The sequence below is a fragment of the Colobus angolensis genome, unplaced genomic scaffold, assembly GCF_000951035.1.
Source record: "Colobus angolensis palliatus isolate OR3802 unplaced genomic scaffold, Cang.pa_1.0 Scaffold141, whole genome shotgun sequence".
NCBI lineage: Eukaryota > Metazoa > Chordata > Mammalia > Primates > Cercopithecidae > Colobus > Colobus angolensis.
Genome location: NW_012114500.1, coordinates 1,340,387 through 1,358,195, shown reverse-complemented (window position 1 = coordinate 1,358,195; position 17,809 = coordinate 1,340,387). Strand labels below are relative to the sequence as shown.

At 38.2% G+C, this 17,809-nt stretch overlaps 1 protein-coding gene across 1 annotated transcript in view; it reads right to left on the bottom strand.

The window, feature by feature from the left end:
• Positions 1-17,809, bottom strand: part of SLC30A7 (solute carrier family 30 (zinc transporter), member 7) — a 92,888-nt gene that overhangs the window by 18,269 nt on the left and 56,810 nt on the right. The window contains exon 9 of the mRNA XM_011935201.1: positions 1,466-1,556. Within this exon, the coding sequence (XP_011790591.1) occupies positions 1,466-1,556 (91 nt within the window). The remainder of the gene's footprint in view (positions 1-1,465; positions 1,557-17,809) is intronic.

Here is a 17,809-nt window from a genome sequence, read left to right as displayed (position 1 = left end):
AAATATTCAACACAGTTAATTACTTCCTCCTTCTTCAACTCTGTGATCCTACACTCTTTTGGTTTTCCAGCACCCCACTAACTACTGCCTTTCCTGGCTTTCTCACCTGTGCTCCAAATTTAGAGTTGAAAGCAGAGCTAAAAGAATAGAATTAGAACTTCTCTGGAGGTAATCACATACAATCTTGGTGTTTTAGAAGTTATTCATATATTGATGACTTATAACTCCTTCTGGTCCTATCTGTCCCCAAAACTCAAGATTTTCATATCCAACTACTTAAGTAACATTTCTCCTAGAAGTGTAGTAGCCATTTCCATTTTAACATATCCAGAATATAACTCTTCTTTTGGGAGATTTTCCATCCTCAAACCGGTACCAACAAGGCCTCAGTCTCAGTAAGTGGCATTACCATCTACCAAGTAATAAACCAACACTTTCTCTACCCTCTGTTAATATAATCCACTTCCAAAAACATATCCCAAATGTATATTTATCTTCACTGCTACAACTGTAATCTAAACCACTATTGTTTTTCACTTAGAGGACAATAACTTCAAAACTGGTTTTCTTTGCTTTCATCCTCCCTAGAATGTTCTCTTCATAGAAAACACAATAATCTCTTGAAAACATAGGATTTATGACACTTCTATTGCCTAAAAGCTTTCCAATGCTTCCCACTGAGTTAGAATTAAATCTAAATCTCTTGTTATGACCCAAAACCCTAAATGATCTTGCTCCTGCCATTCTCTCCAGGCTTTCAAGCCATTCTTCCCTTTATTTAATATGCTTCAGCCAGAATGGCCTTTTTTATTCTGTTCTTCAAACATAAATTAAATCCAGCCATAGCACTTTTACATTAGCAATTTCCCTTGCCTGGAACATTCTTCTCCAGTATTTTCATATGGCTAGCTCTTTCTTGTCATTAAGGTTTCAATTTCCTTGCATATAACTCCCTTAGTGAATCTAGTGAATCTAAAGTAGCCATCCATGACTAACACATCACTTTGTTTTATTTCTACTATAGTAATTCTCATTGATATTTTCTTATTTATCTACTTATTGTTTAGTTCCTGTATTTCCCCACTGGACTGTAAGTTCCATGAAACAGAGGCACTGTCTGTCTTGTTTACCATTGCCTCCCCAGTATTTTAGAAGAGTATCTGGTAGAGTGGGAGCTCAAAAACTCTATGTTGAAAAAATGCTTATGTCTCTGCTATAGATATTCTATATTTTAAAAAACTGCTCGATTTCTAGATCAGAACAATTTCTACTACATTTTCTTCAGTAAAGTTCAACATTTTCCAAAAATTTTATTCTGGCTTGTATAAATGACATTTCATGGTCAACATTCAATCTTGGAAGAAATATTCAATTATACACACATGTTACCCATATTTCTAAAAGCTGAAAATCAAGAGATTGAAAACAGCATAAAACCCAATGGTTTGGAATATTTGAAACTCACCCTCTGATAGCACTGAGGCAGAGTATTTTCTAATAGGGGAGGAGTTCTCTGCATCAATATTCCAACAGATTCTCTTAAAAGAGGAATAACACTAAGGAAAAGGAAAACAATAATTTGTTAAAGTCACATTCTGACAATCCCATCCAGCAAGAAAGTAATAATATCCCTTCCTATGGTAGAATATAATAGGACTTAGAATAATATGAGAAAAAACAATCAACCATTGTTTTAGATTTTCCATGTGATCAGTAAATTATCCAAAGCAAAAGACCTAGACAAAATGTATTAATGTATGAAAGAGTAAAGCTATAAAACTGAAATAATATCATATCATCTAAACTCAGCACATGTTCAACTGTTAGTTAAAATATGACTCCACATGGTTAGAACCTTCCAAAGTAATCAGCCTACCATGCTAACTGGTCCTTAATATTTATCAAATATTTACATGCACTTATCTGAATAGTACTGATAAGGAAAATACAAAAAAATGAATACATCAGTCTATTTGTTCAATATCAGTCATATTTCATTATTTAAAAAATATAGAAGCCTGGCGATAACCACAGATGCAGTGAAATGAACTCAGTTCCTCTAGGGATGGTGCCCAAAAGTCTGTATGTGTTGATGTAACTAGTCCTCAATTAGTATTTGAAACTACTGTTTTAGGCTATTTGAATGATTAAATGTATACAAATCAGGCTGGGCACAGTGGCTCATGCCTGTAATCCCAGCACTTTGGGAAGCCAAGGCGGGCAGCTCACGAGGTCAGGAGATTGAGACCATCCTGGCTAACACCGTGAAACCCCATCTCTACTAAAAATACAAAAAAATTAGCTGGGTGTGGTGGTGGGCACCTGTAGTCCCAGCTACTGGGGAGGCTGAGGCAGGAGAATGGCGTGAACCCAGGAGGCGGAGCTTGCAGTGAGCTGAGATAGCGCCACTGCACTCTAGCCTGGGAGGCAGAGTGAGACTCCATCTCAAAAAAAAAAAAAGGTACACAAAACAATTAATAGTAGAATGGTGATGGTTACTCGAATGTAATGGCTTTCTAGTCTAGCAATATCCAATTCACCTTAGAGTCTCATTTTGTTTTCACTTCTGATATACTGAATCAGAATCTTTGAGGAAATGTCCAAAAAGCTCTCCATGTGATTCCAATGATTCAAAGTGGCAATGCACTGTTCTACTGCTTGAAGTAGGTTGAGAGAGGAGATCAGAAATGGCTTCCCTACACTTAATAGCTTAAGTCAGTGCTCACTTTTAAACTTAGAGAACTTCAAAATTTTCCAAGTAAAACTTCTGATAATAGCTGTAGCTGAAGAAGATAAAAAGAACATCCATTTTTCAAGGAATGTCTCATAAGAAGAGCAGAAGTAAGTGTACTTTCAGGACTAGTGGTATTTTGACAGATGGAAAGGAAAGAGAGGTACCAAGAAAGACCCAAAAGAATAGACACAGTGCTTATCTGGCTCACTATTATATTCCCAAGATCTAGCACAGTGCTGGTCATAAAGTGGGCCCAATTGTTGGTTAAATAAATGACAGAAATACAGATAATCATATCAAGAAAAATTAGACGTCACCCTTAATTCCTTCTTCTCCCTTAAATCACCAAGTTCTCATGATTTAATATCCTAAAGGTTTCTTGACTCAATTCCTTCCCCTTCATTGTACTATGCATGTCCACAATAATCTCCATATCTTCCATGTGGATTATTATGATAGCTTCCTAAGTGGTCGCTTCAGCTCTAGTCTTATTTCCTCAAGTCCATGTAACAAGCAGCTTCAATGATGGCTCCCAATGACCCTGCCCTATGTAATACTCATGCCCTATGTAAAGTTTCAGGACTTAGTGACTTGCTGCTAATGAACAGGGTACGGCAAAGTGATGAGACGTCACTGCCAAGATTAAGTAAAAAGACTCTGGCTTCTGTCTTGTATACCTCCTCGTTTGCTTTCACTTGCTCTCCCACAGCTGCTATGTTGTGAGCTGTGCTATAGCGAGGACCATGTGGCAAGAAACTGAAGGATACCTCTTGAGAGATACTAGACAGACCCTCAGTTGAACAGCCCAAAAGGAACATAATGCTGTCAGTAACCACTTGAGTGAGCTCAGAAGTAGACTCTCCCCCAGATGAACCTTGGAGTAACTGCAGCCCTGGCTGCTACCTTGATTACTGCCTTGTGAGAGACCCTGAGCCAGGCAACATAGTTAGCTATACCCAGGTTCCTGAAAGACAGAAAGTATAAGATAATAATGTGTATTATTTTAGCTACTAGGTTTTCGAGTGCTTTACGTATCCACAGATAACTGACACAATCAGATTTTATAGAGACATTAGACTAATCTACATAAAATAGGTATGTGACCCTATCCCTTTCCCACTAAGAAATGTGTCAAAAGCTCCCCACTGCCTAGGGAATTAAGTGCTGGCTCTTTAACACGGCATATTTTTGGATCTGGCCCTCTACCTTTGCCTCCTATTAATCCTTGCTTCATACTTTAAGCTCTCCAAATAAAACATACTTGTACTTTACCTTATACTGTTTCTTACTTTCATGGTTTTGCTCAAACTGTAACCTCTGCTTAGAATGTCCCTAAGCTGCCCTACAGTCTTACATTCATTCTTTGAAATCTCATGTGTCACCTCTTTTGGGGTATATTTCCTGATCCCAAATTGTCTTCTACACTGTATGAAGTGTGTTCTGTGTGCTCCTATGAAAACAATCTGTGCTACCTACACTATTACTACATTGCATGATAATTACCAGCTCGTGTTTCCCCCTCCCTCTAAACTGAAAGTTGCTTTAAGGTAGGAATTATCTTATTTATGTTTGTAAACCCAGTATCTCAGACAGTGTTTGGCAAATAAATGTTTATGGAACAGAATTTATAGCTGAATCCATTAAACATAATTAATTCACAAATTTAAAAAATATATCTAAGGCTAGGGATCAATACTAAATCTGAAATAATATATGGAATCATTAGCAGTTAAGAAAAGGCACTAGGTAAAGAAAGTAAAGGCGCAGTAAGTAAAACATCTGGAAAAAGGGGAAACATATTTCTAGCAATAGTAAATGCCTCAATGAAGAAAAACAGAAACAGAAAAAGGCCATTAGATTAAACAATGCAAATATTGTTTGAGGCCATCCACTGTAACATTTCACGAACAGTAAAAGCCAGGTTGGAGAAAGAGAAAAAAAATAAGTAGAAAACAACTGCAAATAGACTTAAGGATTTTGACAGTGAAGAATATTGGTTATTCATTCATCTAAACTGAAGAGTGGTATCTGTTTCTACCTACTGTGTTGCTATTAAATAGGTGATGACTTCCTGTATTTACAAAAAAGGCAAAGAAAAAATGATGGTATATTCATTAGGTACAATTCAACCATCATTTTTCTTTACTCTTTCCATCCTCATTTCTCAGGAAAAAGAAAGAATCCATCACAGAATGTTTTTATATATTAAACTTAAAATTTTTATCTTTTCCTAACTGTACTCAGAAAATGAGGCACGAAAATGGTTCTGCTTGAATTACTGTTTGAGAATAAGAAAAAAAGTTTTTTTCTTACCTACATCCTGAGTGTAGTTATTTTAATAATTTCTTCTCCAATCTTAATCTAGGGAACTACTAACAATATTTAGATATCTGACATGAAAATTACTCTCAAATGGAAACCATGACACTTGGGTTCTGATTCTGCCGTTAAACAGCTGTAGGCAAATCACATATTCTTCCAGAGCATCAGTTTTCTCATCTATAAAATGAAGGAGTAGGCTAAACATCCAGGCAATTTCTTTCATCTTTTATATATTTTCCATTCAATAAGAAAAAGTGGTTAAACTATAAAGAATACTAGAGAGAGAATATATTTGGAAATGAAAGAAAATATAAATTGTTTTTATATACTAAGGGGAAAAAAGTAGTGTCACCAAATGACACATAGATATACTTGGCAAAATGATTTCTTCTATCATGATAGATAATCCAGCAAATGAATTTTATTAAGCAATCAATATTAAGCAATTATTAAGGATCTACTACTATGTATCTGGCATCAGATTTTCTAGAACCAGATGGGACTTTACTCTAGAGTTGTGAGGTGGAATGGTGGCCTAGAACACCAAAGTAACTTGTTTAAGGTGTGGAATGTTTGTTTAAAGACACAGCTAATGAGCAGGAGAACTAGAATAGATCAGGTTGTTAGACTCCAAGTTCAGTTTTGAAAAGTCAACAAACATCTGTTATATGCCAACCATGGAGCAAGCATGTGCTAGACACTAGAAATACAAATATAAATAATATAGAATATTTTAGTTCAGAGAAATTCATAATTTTATTTTTAATAAGCCTGCAGAGAAGGCAATGGAAATCAGGCATCAAACTCATTTAGGGTACACCATTTAGAAGAAGGCACATACGAATTTAAAGCAACGACATATTATGCTTGTATCCATTTTCACTTTCCATGAACTTTTGGTGAATGGTTTTCTCAATTAGTATGTTGATAACTTCTTTTTAAACATATCTTTAAAAGAAAAGAGGAAGAGAAAAAGGAATAGAAGAGGCATTGACTCAACTGCAACAGAAGGCATACAGTATGAGAAATAAGATTACTTAAGCAACAGGGGTGAAATAACTTGTGCGAATAAGTTTTTAAAAATTTATTGTTTCAGAATACTCAGGTTTAGTCTAGTTGTTTCCCCCAAGGAGCTAAAACACAGTAAGAGATAGTGAATCCCATCTATAATAATCCTTGAGATCAGCCTTAAAACATTAAAGACATTCTCTTAGACAGTCTAATAGTCTCTTAAAAAATCACCTAGAAAAAACATCTACAGATTTATCCAAATCTTTGTTCAAATTTTTATGTGTGTATTCCATGCGTGTTGCCTTCCAAAGTCTGCTACTCCCTGCCACCACCTTTTTAAAAAAGAACCTAGTACTTCTTTTTTTTCTCCTAAAATTCGCTTTCACATGAGGCCGTAAAGAAGTTACATGATCACAGATAATATCATATTAGAATTAAAAGGGAAATTAGAGATCACTCATTTTAATCCAATTCAAGAATCATATGTAGATAAACATTTTAATAAAATTAATGTTAGAAATAAATATATATTTTAAAATTAACTAAATTATAAGACATCATAACTGATATAAGGAAAAAAATTATAGTGCATTTTTACCTCTTTTTTTCATAAGGATCAATTGTGGTTTTTATTGATTTGCCTATACTGAAATTTGGAATGGTTGCCCTTGTAGGTAGAATTTTAATAAAATGTTTACACTCAACAGCAGCGAGCATTTCACCAAAGCAAATGGATATGTCACACTAACTTTTTCCAATATCAATTTTAAAATAATGCAAGAATTTCAGCTATAGGAGCCATAAATAGGTCATACAACTATGATAGGGAATAAAGGTACTTGCTAAATCACATGATGATACGCAATTTAGAACAAGGCCAATTTCTATAATAACTTAAAGAGTCATAAAAATGTAAAAGAAACCTTTAGAAACTCTAGCTTTTGCCTTTTAAAATTATGTTTAGCTCAGGAGTTTGTGTCCATATTTTTCTGATTAACTATTGTAATGGAGAAGCATAAACCAGATTTTAGCTTGGATCTATCTAGCCATAATGAAAGGATATGTAGAAAAAGACAAGCTTAGCAAATTCCTGACTGAGCTAAGACTTAGAGCTGCATCCAAACCCAAAAAGTAAGCATTTGGAAACAATTAGAGGTTCACTTCTGGTTGACTAAACCAATTCTAGCCTTCACAATGAAGCACCATTTCCCTATCATAAATAAAAAGAGATGAGTCATTAAGTATGAGTTTACCAGTAAAAGAGGGCAATAATTTTATTCTTCAAAAGCTGAAGGTAAATCAAATTTATAATCATAAAATCATAAACATAAAATTAATTTGAAAGCTTTACCCTTAAATGCTAACAGATTAAATGAGCAGTAGTTACTTACTACTCTTTACTGCCAGTAATTTTACAATTCAAAATATATTCAAATCTTACAATCTTACTTCAGAAGTAGTTTTTTTTTTTTTTTTTTTTTTTTTTGAGACGGAGTCTCGCTCTGTCGCCCAGGCTGGAGTGCAGTGGCCGGATCTCAGCTCACTGCAAGCTCCGTCTCCCGGGTTCCCGCCATTCTCCTGCCTCAGCCTCCTGAGTAGCTGGGACTACAGGCGCCCGCCATCTCGCCCGGCTAGTTTTTTGTATTTTAGTAGAGACGGGGTTTCACCGTGTTAGCCAGGATGGTCTCGATCTCCTGACCTTGTGATCCGCCCGTCTCGGCCTCCCAAAGTGCTGGGATTACAGGCTTGAGCCACCGCGCCCGGCCCCAGAAGTAGTTTCTAGTGAAAGTGCCTCACTACTTCAACAGTAAATAAAATTATCTACCAGTAGTCATAAACAAACCAAACAAAAAAGGGTATACATTAAAAAACTTTCTGAAGACCAGACTACTGACAATCATAATGTTTAACAATAAAAAGTTTCAGTTAAAATTATTACTTAGATCTGAGAAGAAATGTCAAGTAATATTAATTAAAACATAATTACAGATTCATATTCATGAATCAGCTTATGAACCAAGTTTTGCTGTATATTGTAGGGGTTCTTACAATCTACAAACATAAAGAAAGAAAATTATACTTTTAAAAATAAATTTTAAAAATAAATTTGGCAAATGTTGTATACTATATTTTCAGGGGACAAAAAAGCCAAAGAAAATTGACCCATAATGGTAATGCAATTCACATTTAAATTAAATATTTGGTCACATTTGCATAAATATAATTAATTCATAGATGGGTAATTACCTATTAATCTAGAATTTCATAAGCCTTCTATAGAATAGATAACCCAAAATCTTATCACCTGGGATTGTGGTTTACTTCATAATAATGCTGTGTTTCTGAAACCTGTGGCTCAAATCAATGCATATTTACAGAGAACCTACCTTACTCAATAATGGGGATATTAAGATACCCTAAGGCACCCCTAGAACTTACAGCCAAAGTCATGAAAAAGTCATCCTTTTCCATAAGCTTCTGGAACTTAGTTATAACACCTAATACATCTGGTCTTTGGACCAAAACACCAGTGTATAATGTCAAGTTTGTAAATAATTAGTAATGTCATTGTTTAGATAGCACTTCATAGTTTTTAAAATGCTTTCATAAATTTTTTCTAATTTAATCCTCACAACAACCTTAAGTAACCTTTAAGAAAATGTTAGAATCACTCCCTCATTTTACAGATGAGAAAACTGACTTGGAGAGGTTAAAATAACTTGTTCTTTGTTATACATGGGCAAGAGTTAGTGGCAGAGTTGGGTGTGACACTGCCAAGACAAAAGCTCTGCACACACTGCAGTATCTCATCACAGTTATGTTCTCTAGAGTTAAGAGAATAACAATAAAATGCCATATTCATTTTATTTCCAGTGCCCAGCACAACGCTTACAACCACTTAACACATCTGCTGAACGTATTATGTACTTAGAAATTTCAAATGGCAGATTACTGACATTTAAAGTAGCCCTGGTTTGACGTGATTTTCAAGCCTTCACAATAATAGCTAAATAGCATAACAGTGAAGAGCTTCCCAATCCAGTCATATCCAAAAAAGAACCTCTAATAAACAAAAAGCAAAGTATCTTATCCTCCATTCAAATATACATTAGAAAGAATTATACTTAGAAACAATCAATCAGCCTTCTCAATTCTCAATGTGCAATTTATCTTAATAAAAGCTCTTCTCATTTTTATGAAGAAGAAACTAAAATCACACCAGCAATACAAGTAAAAATTAAATCTTAAAATGGGAGGAGACTAAAGTCAATATAGTATTGGGCAAAAAGCTCCACAAAATATTCACAGCTTTGAGAGAAGATCAGGCAGGAATAAATTCATATTATTCCTATTAAATATGGTAACATTTGTATTGAAATGCTAATGAGACCTGGAGGAACCGCCCCACTCCATCTGAAAGCAGTAGTTAGGTAAGGATGGACACCCGCAGGAGAAGCTCTGTAGGCAAATCTGCATTTTAAAAAGCACAGAAGTCAAGAAACAGGACCTGTTTAGAAAAACCAAATGAGACAACAACAAGTACTTAAGACTATCAAAATTGAATTAATTACCATTCAGGTAGCTTCAGAAATGACAAGTATTAGCCCAGAACAAAAAGGTCAGCAAGAAAAATCCAAAAGGAATAGGAACAAGATGCTAATTAATTGGCCTGGCGCTGACGCCTGTAATCCCAGCACTTTGGGAAGCCGAGACGGGCGGATCACGAGGTCAGGAGACGGAGACCATCCTGGCTACCATGGTGAAACCCCCTCTCTACTAAAAATACAAAAAAATTAGCCGGGCGTGTTGGCGGCCACCTGTAGTCCCAGCTACTTGGGAGGCTGAAGCAGGAGAATGGGATGAATCCGGGAGGCGGAGCTTGCAGTGAGCTGAGATCCGGCCATTGCGCTCCAGCCTGGGCGACAGAGTGAGACTCCATCTCAAAGAAAAAAAAAATGCTAATTAATCTCTGGTTTCAACTGGCTATCAGGAATCTGAGTTAAACTATGTCCATCTAGTTGTATTTATCTGTTTTCATACTGCTATAAAAAACTGAGACTGGGTAATTTATGAAGAGAAGAGGTTTAATTGACTCACAGTTCCACAGGCTTAAGAGTAAGCATGAGTAGGCCTCAGGAAACTTATAATTATGGCAGAAGGTGAAGGGGAAGATAGGACCTTCTTCACATGGTGGCAGGAAAAAGAGAGACAGTGAAGGAGGAAGTGCCACACACTTTTAAATAATCAGATCTCATGAGAACTCACTCACTATCACAAGAACAGCAAGGGGGAAATCCTCCCCCCATGATCCAATCACCTTCCACCAGGTCCCTCCTCCAATGTGACATGGGGTTTGAGTAGGGACACAAATCCAAACCATATCACTAATATAAGTTTAAAATGGTATATTTGATCCAATCTACATAGTGTTCAAACCCCATCATTTCCTCACAAAATGGTAACAGAGCTTTGACTCTTAATGGCCAAGTATGTTGTGTGAAGAAATCCAGCATCCAGGAAGGACACTGCAGAAAAGGAGAAAAGGGCATCATTGAAAGTACAGTTAATCTTTTGTCTTCTTAAATGATGCAGGTATAACCTATCTAGGATTTGGTTTAGGACCTGGCCCGTCAGGTAGCCAAGAACTAGTCATTCCAAAGTAACTAGGGAAGACATAGATGAACTATATTTCTTTTTTTTTTCCTTGCCTTTTTTCTCTCTCTTTCCCCATTTGGTGATGAGTGAATAACAGTCAATTACATGAAACAACAGCATGTCACGGTAGTAAGAGAAGACTACATTTAAGTGGATAGTGTCTGCTTCCCAATAGCCTTCCTTTAAGAAAGGTAAGCAAGCAATTAACACTTTTACTACAAGTGTGGCAGGTGCTGTTCAAGACTTTATATATACATCTTCACCCATTTAAATCACACACAACAAACTATAAGGTAGGTATTCTCATTGTCCCCATTTTAAAGATGAAAAATTGAGTCACAGAGAAGCTAAGTGACTTATTCAAGCTCACACAGCTAAAAAGTTAAAACAGGATTTGAACCCAGGCACTCTGGCTATATAGTGAATTTGTGAGTGTGTGTGTGTGTGTGTGTGTGTGTGTGTGTGTGTGTGACTTAAAATAGCACAAATTTATTATCCTGCAGTTCTGGAGGTCAGAAGTCCAAAATATGTTCCACTGGGCTAAAATCAAGGTGTCACAGGTTCTAGAAAGAATCTGTTTCCTTGACTTTTCTGACATCTAGAGGCCACCTGCATTCCTTGGCCCCAGCCTCTTCCTCCATCTTCAAAGCCAGCAGCATAGCCTCTTCAGATTTCTCTTTGACTCTGACGCTTCTGCCTTCCACTTCCATCTTTTAAGACCCCTTTTTTATGGTATATTGGGCCCACTTGGATCATACAGAATAATCTCCCACCTCAAAATCTTTAACTTAATTACATCTGAAAAGTCCCTTCTGTGAAGTAAGGTAATATATTCACAGGTTTCAGGGATTAGGACTTGGCCATCTTTGGGGCTATTCTTCTGCCCAGCCATTCTTCTTACCCTAGCCAGGTGGATAAAGAGGGAGAAATCAGGAAGTTGTTGGCAGGACCTCACTGGCTAGAGGAGGGTCTGAGTTAGGTCTTCCAGGTGGGAAGACTTTTCACAACGTGGAGAGAATTCCAGGCAGGCTGAGCAGCATGAACAAAGGCACAGCAGTTACTGCAAACCTGGCATGAGCACACGGGACAGTAGGGAGACAGCTCGAACTGAAGAAAAGAGGTGCACCTTGAAGCATTATGGGAGGTAACGCTGTGGAAAAGTTGGGTTCCATTCTTCTTCAACTACAAGACTTGGAGGGTAGTGCCTCCTTTTTCACAAGCAACATTTTAGTATAATTTGTGGATGTTCTTTGCTGAAAATTAGGAATGGATTAACTAAGATTCTATAACAAAGTTTTTTTTTTCTGATCAGCATTTTTCTGTCTTTCCTGATTCCCTTTTTCATTGTTATTTGTTGTTATTGCTTTGCTTTTTCTAAATGAGTTCCAGCTTTGTAGTAGACAAAGGGGTACTTTGTGTTAGTACCCTGACATACCCCTCCCCTGCTTCGCACCCCTTTTCCTTCTAACTGTCAGCATTGCCCTGACCCCAAAGCTTGCTTTGCGTATCTGCCAAATGGAAAAATATCTGATTCACCACTCCCCCACTTTTCAGCAGCTCTCTTCCAATGACTGAGGAGTTGGTCTATAAATCCCATTTCCCTTCTTCCCCTCCAGTGAGATAACTCTAAAGTATGACTCTTACACTGGCTCCCTGAGTCACTCAGCAACTTAAGCTCCAGTTGTCTACAGTGGTAACCTCATTGACACTGAACCCGATGCTGGCTCCTTCCGTTCCCTGTCTCACTTCTCGACTCCTCTACAGGTGTTTGTTAGGATCATCTCCCAGATAAACTACTTGCACTTGAATCCATGTCAGAGGGGGACATGAATCCGTGTCAGAGGGGGACATGAATCATGTCTCTAGGGCAACCCAAACTAAAATAGGATTTCATCAACATAGTGAGTGCTCTTAACTAGTCTGTGATAAAGTTATAAAAGTGACTTTGTTGGCTCTTTCAGAGAACCTTTGCCTACAGTAAAGTCCTGATTTTAGGAGAAGCTGATTTTTAAAGTGTATAAAAGGACCAGCCCACAGAAAAAAATGCAAAAGCTCAGGAAAACATGAACAGTAAAAATAACCCCAGTGGACCTTGGCAAGAGGCAGTGATAGAAAACAATGTGAAAGTTTTCTGCCATCATAGAGCTGGCTGGTACAGTCAAATGACATGACCAAAAACAAATCTCTGACACCTAATTTCCACTCTGGGCCCAAACTCCATGCTGACTTCCAAAGTTACATGTTTAAGTAAACCTAAATTGTGAAATAAAACAAAGAAAAAGAACTCTTATTTAACTGATTACCTAAAATACAAAATTTTAAATATCACTGTGAGAATATACTTTATATTGAACATCTCAAAGTAAGCTAATTGCTACTTACATTGGATGCTAACTATATTAAAATATTTAGTTGCTGAGGTATGACTGGAAATCATGTTTCCAAAGGATTAATTAAGCAAAACAACAGATTAATTTAATGGCAGGCTATACCTAGTGGTGGAGAGTTTGTTTTTTTTCTTTTTTTTTTTTTGAGACAGAGTCTCGCTCTGTCGCCCGGGCTGGAGTGCAGTGGCCGGATCTCAGCTCACTGCAAGCTCTGCCTCCTGGGTTTACGCCATTCTCCTGCCTCAGCCTCCCGAGTAGCTGGGACTACAGGCGCCCGCCACCTCGCCTGGCTAGTTTTTTGTATTTTTTAGTAGAGACGGGGTTTCACCATGTTAGCCAGGATGGTCTCGATCTCCTGACCTCGTGATCCACCTGTCTCGGCCTCCCAAAGTGCTGGGATTACAGGCTTGAGCCACCGCGCCCGGCCGAGAGTTTGAAATTACACACAGATTACGAGTGACCATTAAAACTAAAGAACCACTACAGCTCCCAGCATGACCGACACAGAAGCTGGGTGATTTCTGCATTTCCAACTAAGGTTCATCTCACTGGGCCTGGTTGGACAGTGGGTGTACCCCACGGAGGGCGAGCCAAAGCAGGGTGGGGCATCACTTCACCCAGGAAGCCAAGAGGTCAGGGGATTTCCCTTTCCTAGCCAAGAGAAGCCATGACAGAGTACCTGGAAAAAGGAGACACTCCCAGTCACATACTGCACTTTTCCCATGGTCTTAGTAACCAGCAGACTAGAAGATTCTTTTCTATGCCTGGCTCAATGGGTCCCATACCCATGGAGCCTTGCTCACTGCTAGCACAGCAGTCTGAGATCAACCTGTGAGGCTGCAGCCTGGCTGGGGGAGGGGCATCTGCATTGCTGAGGCTTGAGAAGGTAAACAAAGCAGCCAGGAAGCTCAAACTGGGCGGAGCCCACCGCAGCTCAGCAAGGCCTACTGCCTCTATAGACTCCACCTCTGAGGGCAAGGCATAGCTGAACAAAAGGCAGCAGAAACTTCTGCAGAATTAAACGTCCCTGTCTGACAGCTCTGAAGAGAGCAGTGGTTCTCCCAGCATGAGGACTGAGCTCTGAGAACGGACAGACTGCCTCCTCAAGTGGGTCCCTGACCCCCATGTAGCCTAACTGGGAGACACCTCCCAGTAGGGGCTGACAGATACCTCATACAGGCGGGTTGCCCCTCTGGGACAAAGCTTCCAGAGGAAGGATCAGGCAGCAATATTTGCTGTTCTACAGCCTCCGCTGGTGATACCCAGGCAAACAGGGTCTGGAGTGGACCTCAAGCAAACTCCAACAGACCTGCAGCTGAGAGACCTGACTGTTAGAAGGAAAACTAACAAACAGAAAGCAATAGCATCAACATCAACAAAAAGGGCATCCACACCAAAACTCCATCTGTAGGTCACCAACATCAAAGACCAAAGGTAGATAAAACCACAAAGATGGGGAGAAACCAGACCAGAAAAGCTGAAAATTCTAAAAACCGGAGCGCCTCTTCTCCTCCAAAGGATTGCAGCTTCTCACCAGCAACAGAACAAAGCTGGATGGAGAATGACTTAGACAAGTTGACAGGAGTAGGCTTCAGAAGATCGGTAATAACAAACTTCTCCGAGCTAAAGGAGAATGTTCTAACCCCACAAGGAAGCTAAAAACCTTGAAAAAAGGTTAGATGAATGGCTAACTAGAATAAAGAGTGCAGAGAAGACCTTAAATGACCTAAGGGAGCTGAAAACCATGACATGAGAACTTCGTGATGCATGCACAAGTTCCAATAGCCAATTTGATCAACTGGAAGAAAGTGATGGAAGATCCATCAGTGATGGAAGATCAAATTAATGAAATAAAGCAAGAAGATAAGTTTAGAGAAAAAAGAGTAAAAAGAAACGAATAAAGCCACCAAGGAATCTGGGACTATTTGAAAAAACAATCTGCGTTTGACTAGTATACCTGAAAGTGTCAGGGAGAATGGAAAAAAGTTGGAAAACACTCTTCAGGGTATTATCCAGGAGAACTTCCCCAACCTAGCAAGGCAGGCCAACATTCAAATTCAGGAAATACAGAGAACATCACAAAGATACTCCTTGATAAGACCAACCCCAAGACACATAATTGTGAGTGACCAAGGTTGAAATGAAGGAAAAAGATGTTAAGGGCAGCCAGAGAGAAAGGTCGGGTTACCCACAAAGGGAAGCCCATCAGACTAACAGCAGATCTCTCTGGAGAAACCCTACAAGCCAGAAGAGAGTGGGGGCCAATATTCAACATTCTTAAAGAAAAGAATTTTCAACCCAGCATTTCATATCCAGCCAAACTAATCTTCATAAGCAAAGGAGAAATGAAATCCTTTACAGACAAGCAAATGCTGAGAGATCTTGTCACCACTAGGCCTGCATTACAAGAGTTACTGAAGGAAACACTAAACATGGAAAGGAACAACTGGTACCAGTTACTGCAAAAACATGCCAAATTGTAAAGACCATTGATGCTGTGAAGAAACTGCATCAATTAATGGGCAAAATAACCAGCTAGCATCATAATGACAGGATCAAATTCACACATAACAATATTAACCTTAAATGTAAATGAGTTAAATGCCCCAATTAAAAGACACAGATTGGCAAATTGGATAAAGAGTCAAGACCCATCAGTGTGCTGTATTCAGAAGATCCACCTCACGTGCAGGGACACACAGAAGCTCAAAATAAAGGGATGGAGGAAGATCTACCAAGCAAATGGAAAACAAAAAAACGCAGGGGTTGCAATCCTAGTCTCTGATAGAACAGACTTTAAACCAACAAAGACCAAAAGGGACAAAGAAGGCCATTACATAATGGTAAAGGGATCAACTCAACAAGAAGAGCTAATTATCATAAATATATATGGACCCAATACAGGAGCACCCAGATTCATAAAGCAAGTCCTTAGAGATCTACAAAGAGACTTATCGACTCCCACACAATAATAATGGGAGACTTTAAGACCCCACCATCAATATTAGACAGATCAATGAGACAGAAAGTTAACAAGGATGTCCAGGACTTAAACTCAACTCTGCACCACGTGGACTTAATAGACATCTACAAAACTCTCCACCCCAAATCAACAGAATATACATTCTTCTCAGCACCACATGACACTTATTCTAAAATTTACCACATAACTGGAAGTAAAGAACTCTTCAGCTAATTTAAAAGAACAGAAATCACAACAAACTGTCTCTCAGACCACAGTGCAATCAAATTAGGACTCAGGATTAAGAAACTCACGCAAAACCACACAAGTACACACAAACTGAACAACCTGCTCCTGAATGACTACTGGGTAAATAATGAAATGAAGGCAGAAATAAAGATGTTCTTAGAAACCAATGAGAACAAAGACACAATGTACCAGAATCTCTGGGACACGTTTAAAGCAGTGTAAAGGGAAATTTATAGCACTAAATGCCCACAAGAGAAAGATGGAAAGATACCCTAACAACACAATTAAAATAACTAGAGAACCAAGAGCAAACAAATTCAAAAGCTAGCAGAAGGCAAGAAATTCCTCTATACAAATAAACTAGAAAATCTAGAAAAAAGGGATAAATTCCTGGACACATACACCCTCCCAAAATTAAACGAGGAAGAAGTTGAATCTCTGAATAGACTAGTAACAGGCTCTGAAATTGAGGCAATAATTAATAGCCTACCAACCAAAAAAAGTCCAGGACCAGATGGATTCACAGCCAAATTCTACCAGAGGTACAAAGAAGAGCTGGTACCATTTCTTCTGAAACTATTCCAATCAATAGAAAAACAGGGAATACTCCCTAACTCATTTTATGAGGCCAGCATCATCCTGATACCAAAGCCTGGCAGAGATACAACAAAAAAGAAAATTTTAGAACAAAATCCTTGATGAACATCGATGCAAAAATCCTCAATAAGATACTGGCAAACCGAATCCAGCAGCACATCAAAAAGATTATCCACCACGATCAAGTGGGCTTCATCCCTGGGATGCAAGGCTGGTTCAATATACCCAAACCAATAAATGTAATCCATCACATAAACAGAATCAATGACAAAAACCACATGATTATCTAAAAAGATGCAGAAAAGTCCTTTGACAAAATTCAACAGCCCCTTCATGCTAAAAACTCTCAATAAACTAGGGACTGATGGAACGTATCTCAAAATAATAAAAGCTATTTATCACAAATGCACAGCCAATATCATACTGACTGGGCAAAAACTGGAAGCATTCCCTTTGAAAACCAGCACAAGACAAGGATGCCCCCTCTCACCACTCCTATTCAACATAGTGTTGGAAGTTCTGGCCAGGGCAATCAGGTAAGAGAAAGAAATAAAGGATATTCAATTAGGAAAAGAGGAAGTCAAATTGACCCCATTTGCAGATGACATGAATGTATATTTAGAAAACTCCATCATCTCAGCCCAAAATTTCCTTAAGCCGAGAAGTAACTTCACCAAAGTCTCAGGATACAAAATCAATGTGCAAAAACCACAAGTATTCCTATACACCAATAATAGACAAACAGAGAGCCAAATCATGAGTGAACTCCCATTCACAATTGCCACAAAGACAATAAAATACCTATGAATCCAACTTACAAGGGATGTGAAGGACCTCTTCAAGGAGAACTACAAACCACTGCTCAGTGAAATAAAAGAGGACACAAACAAA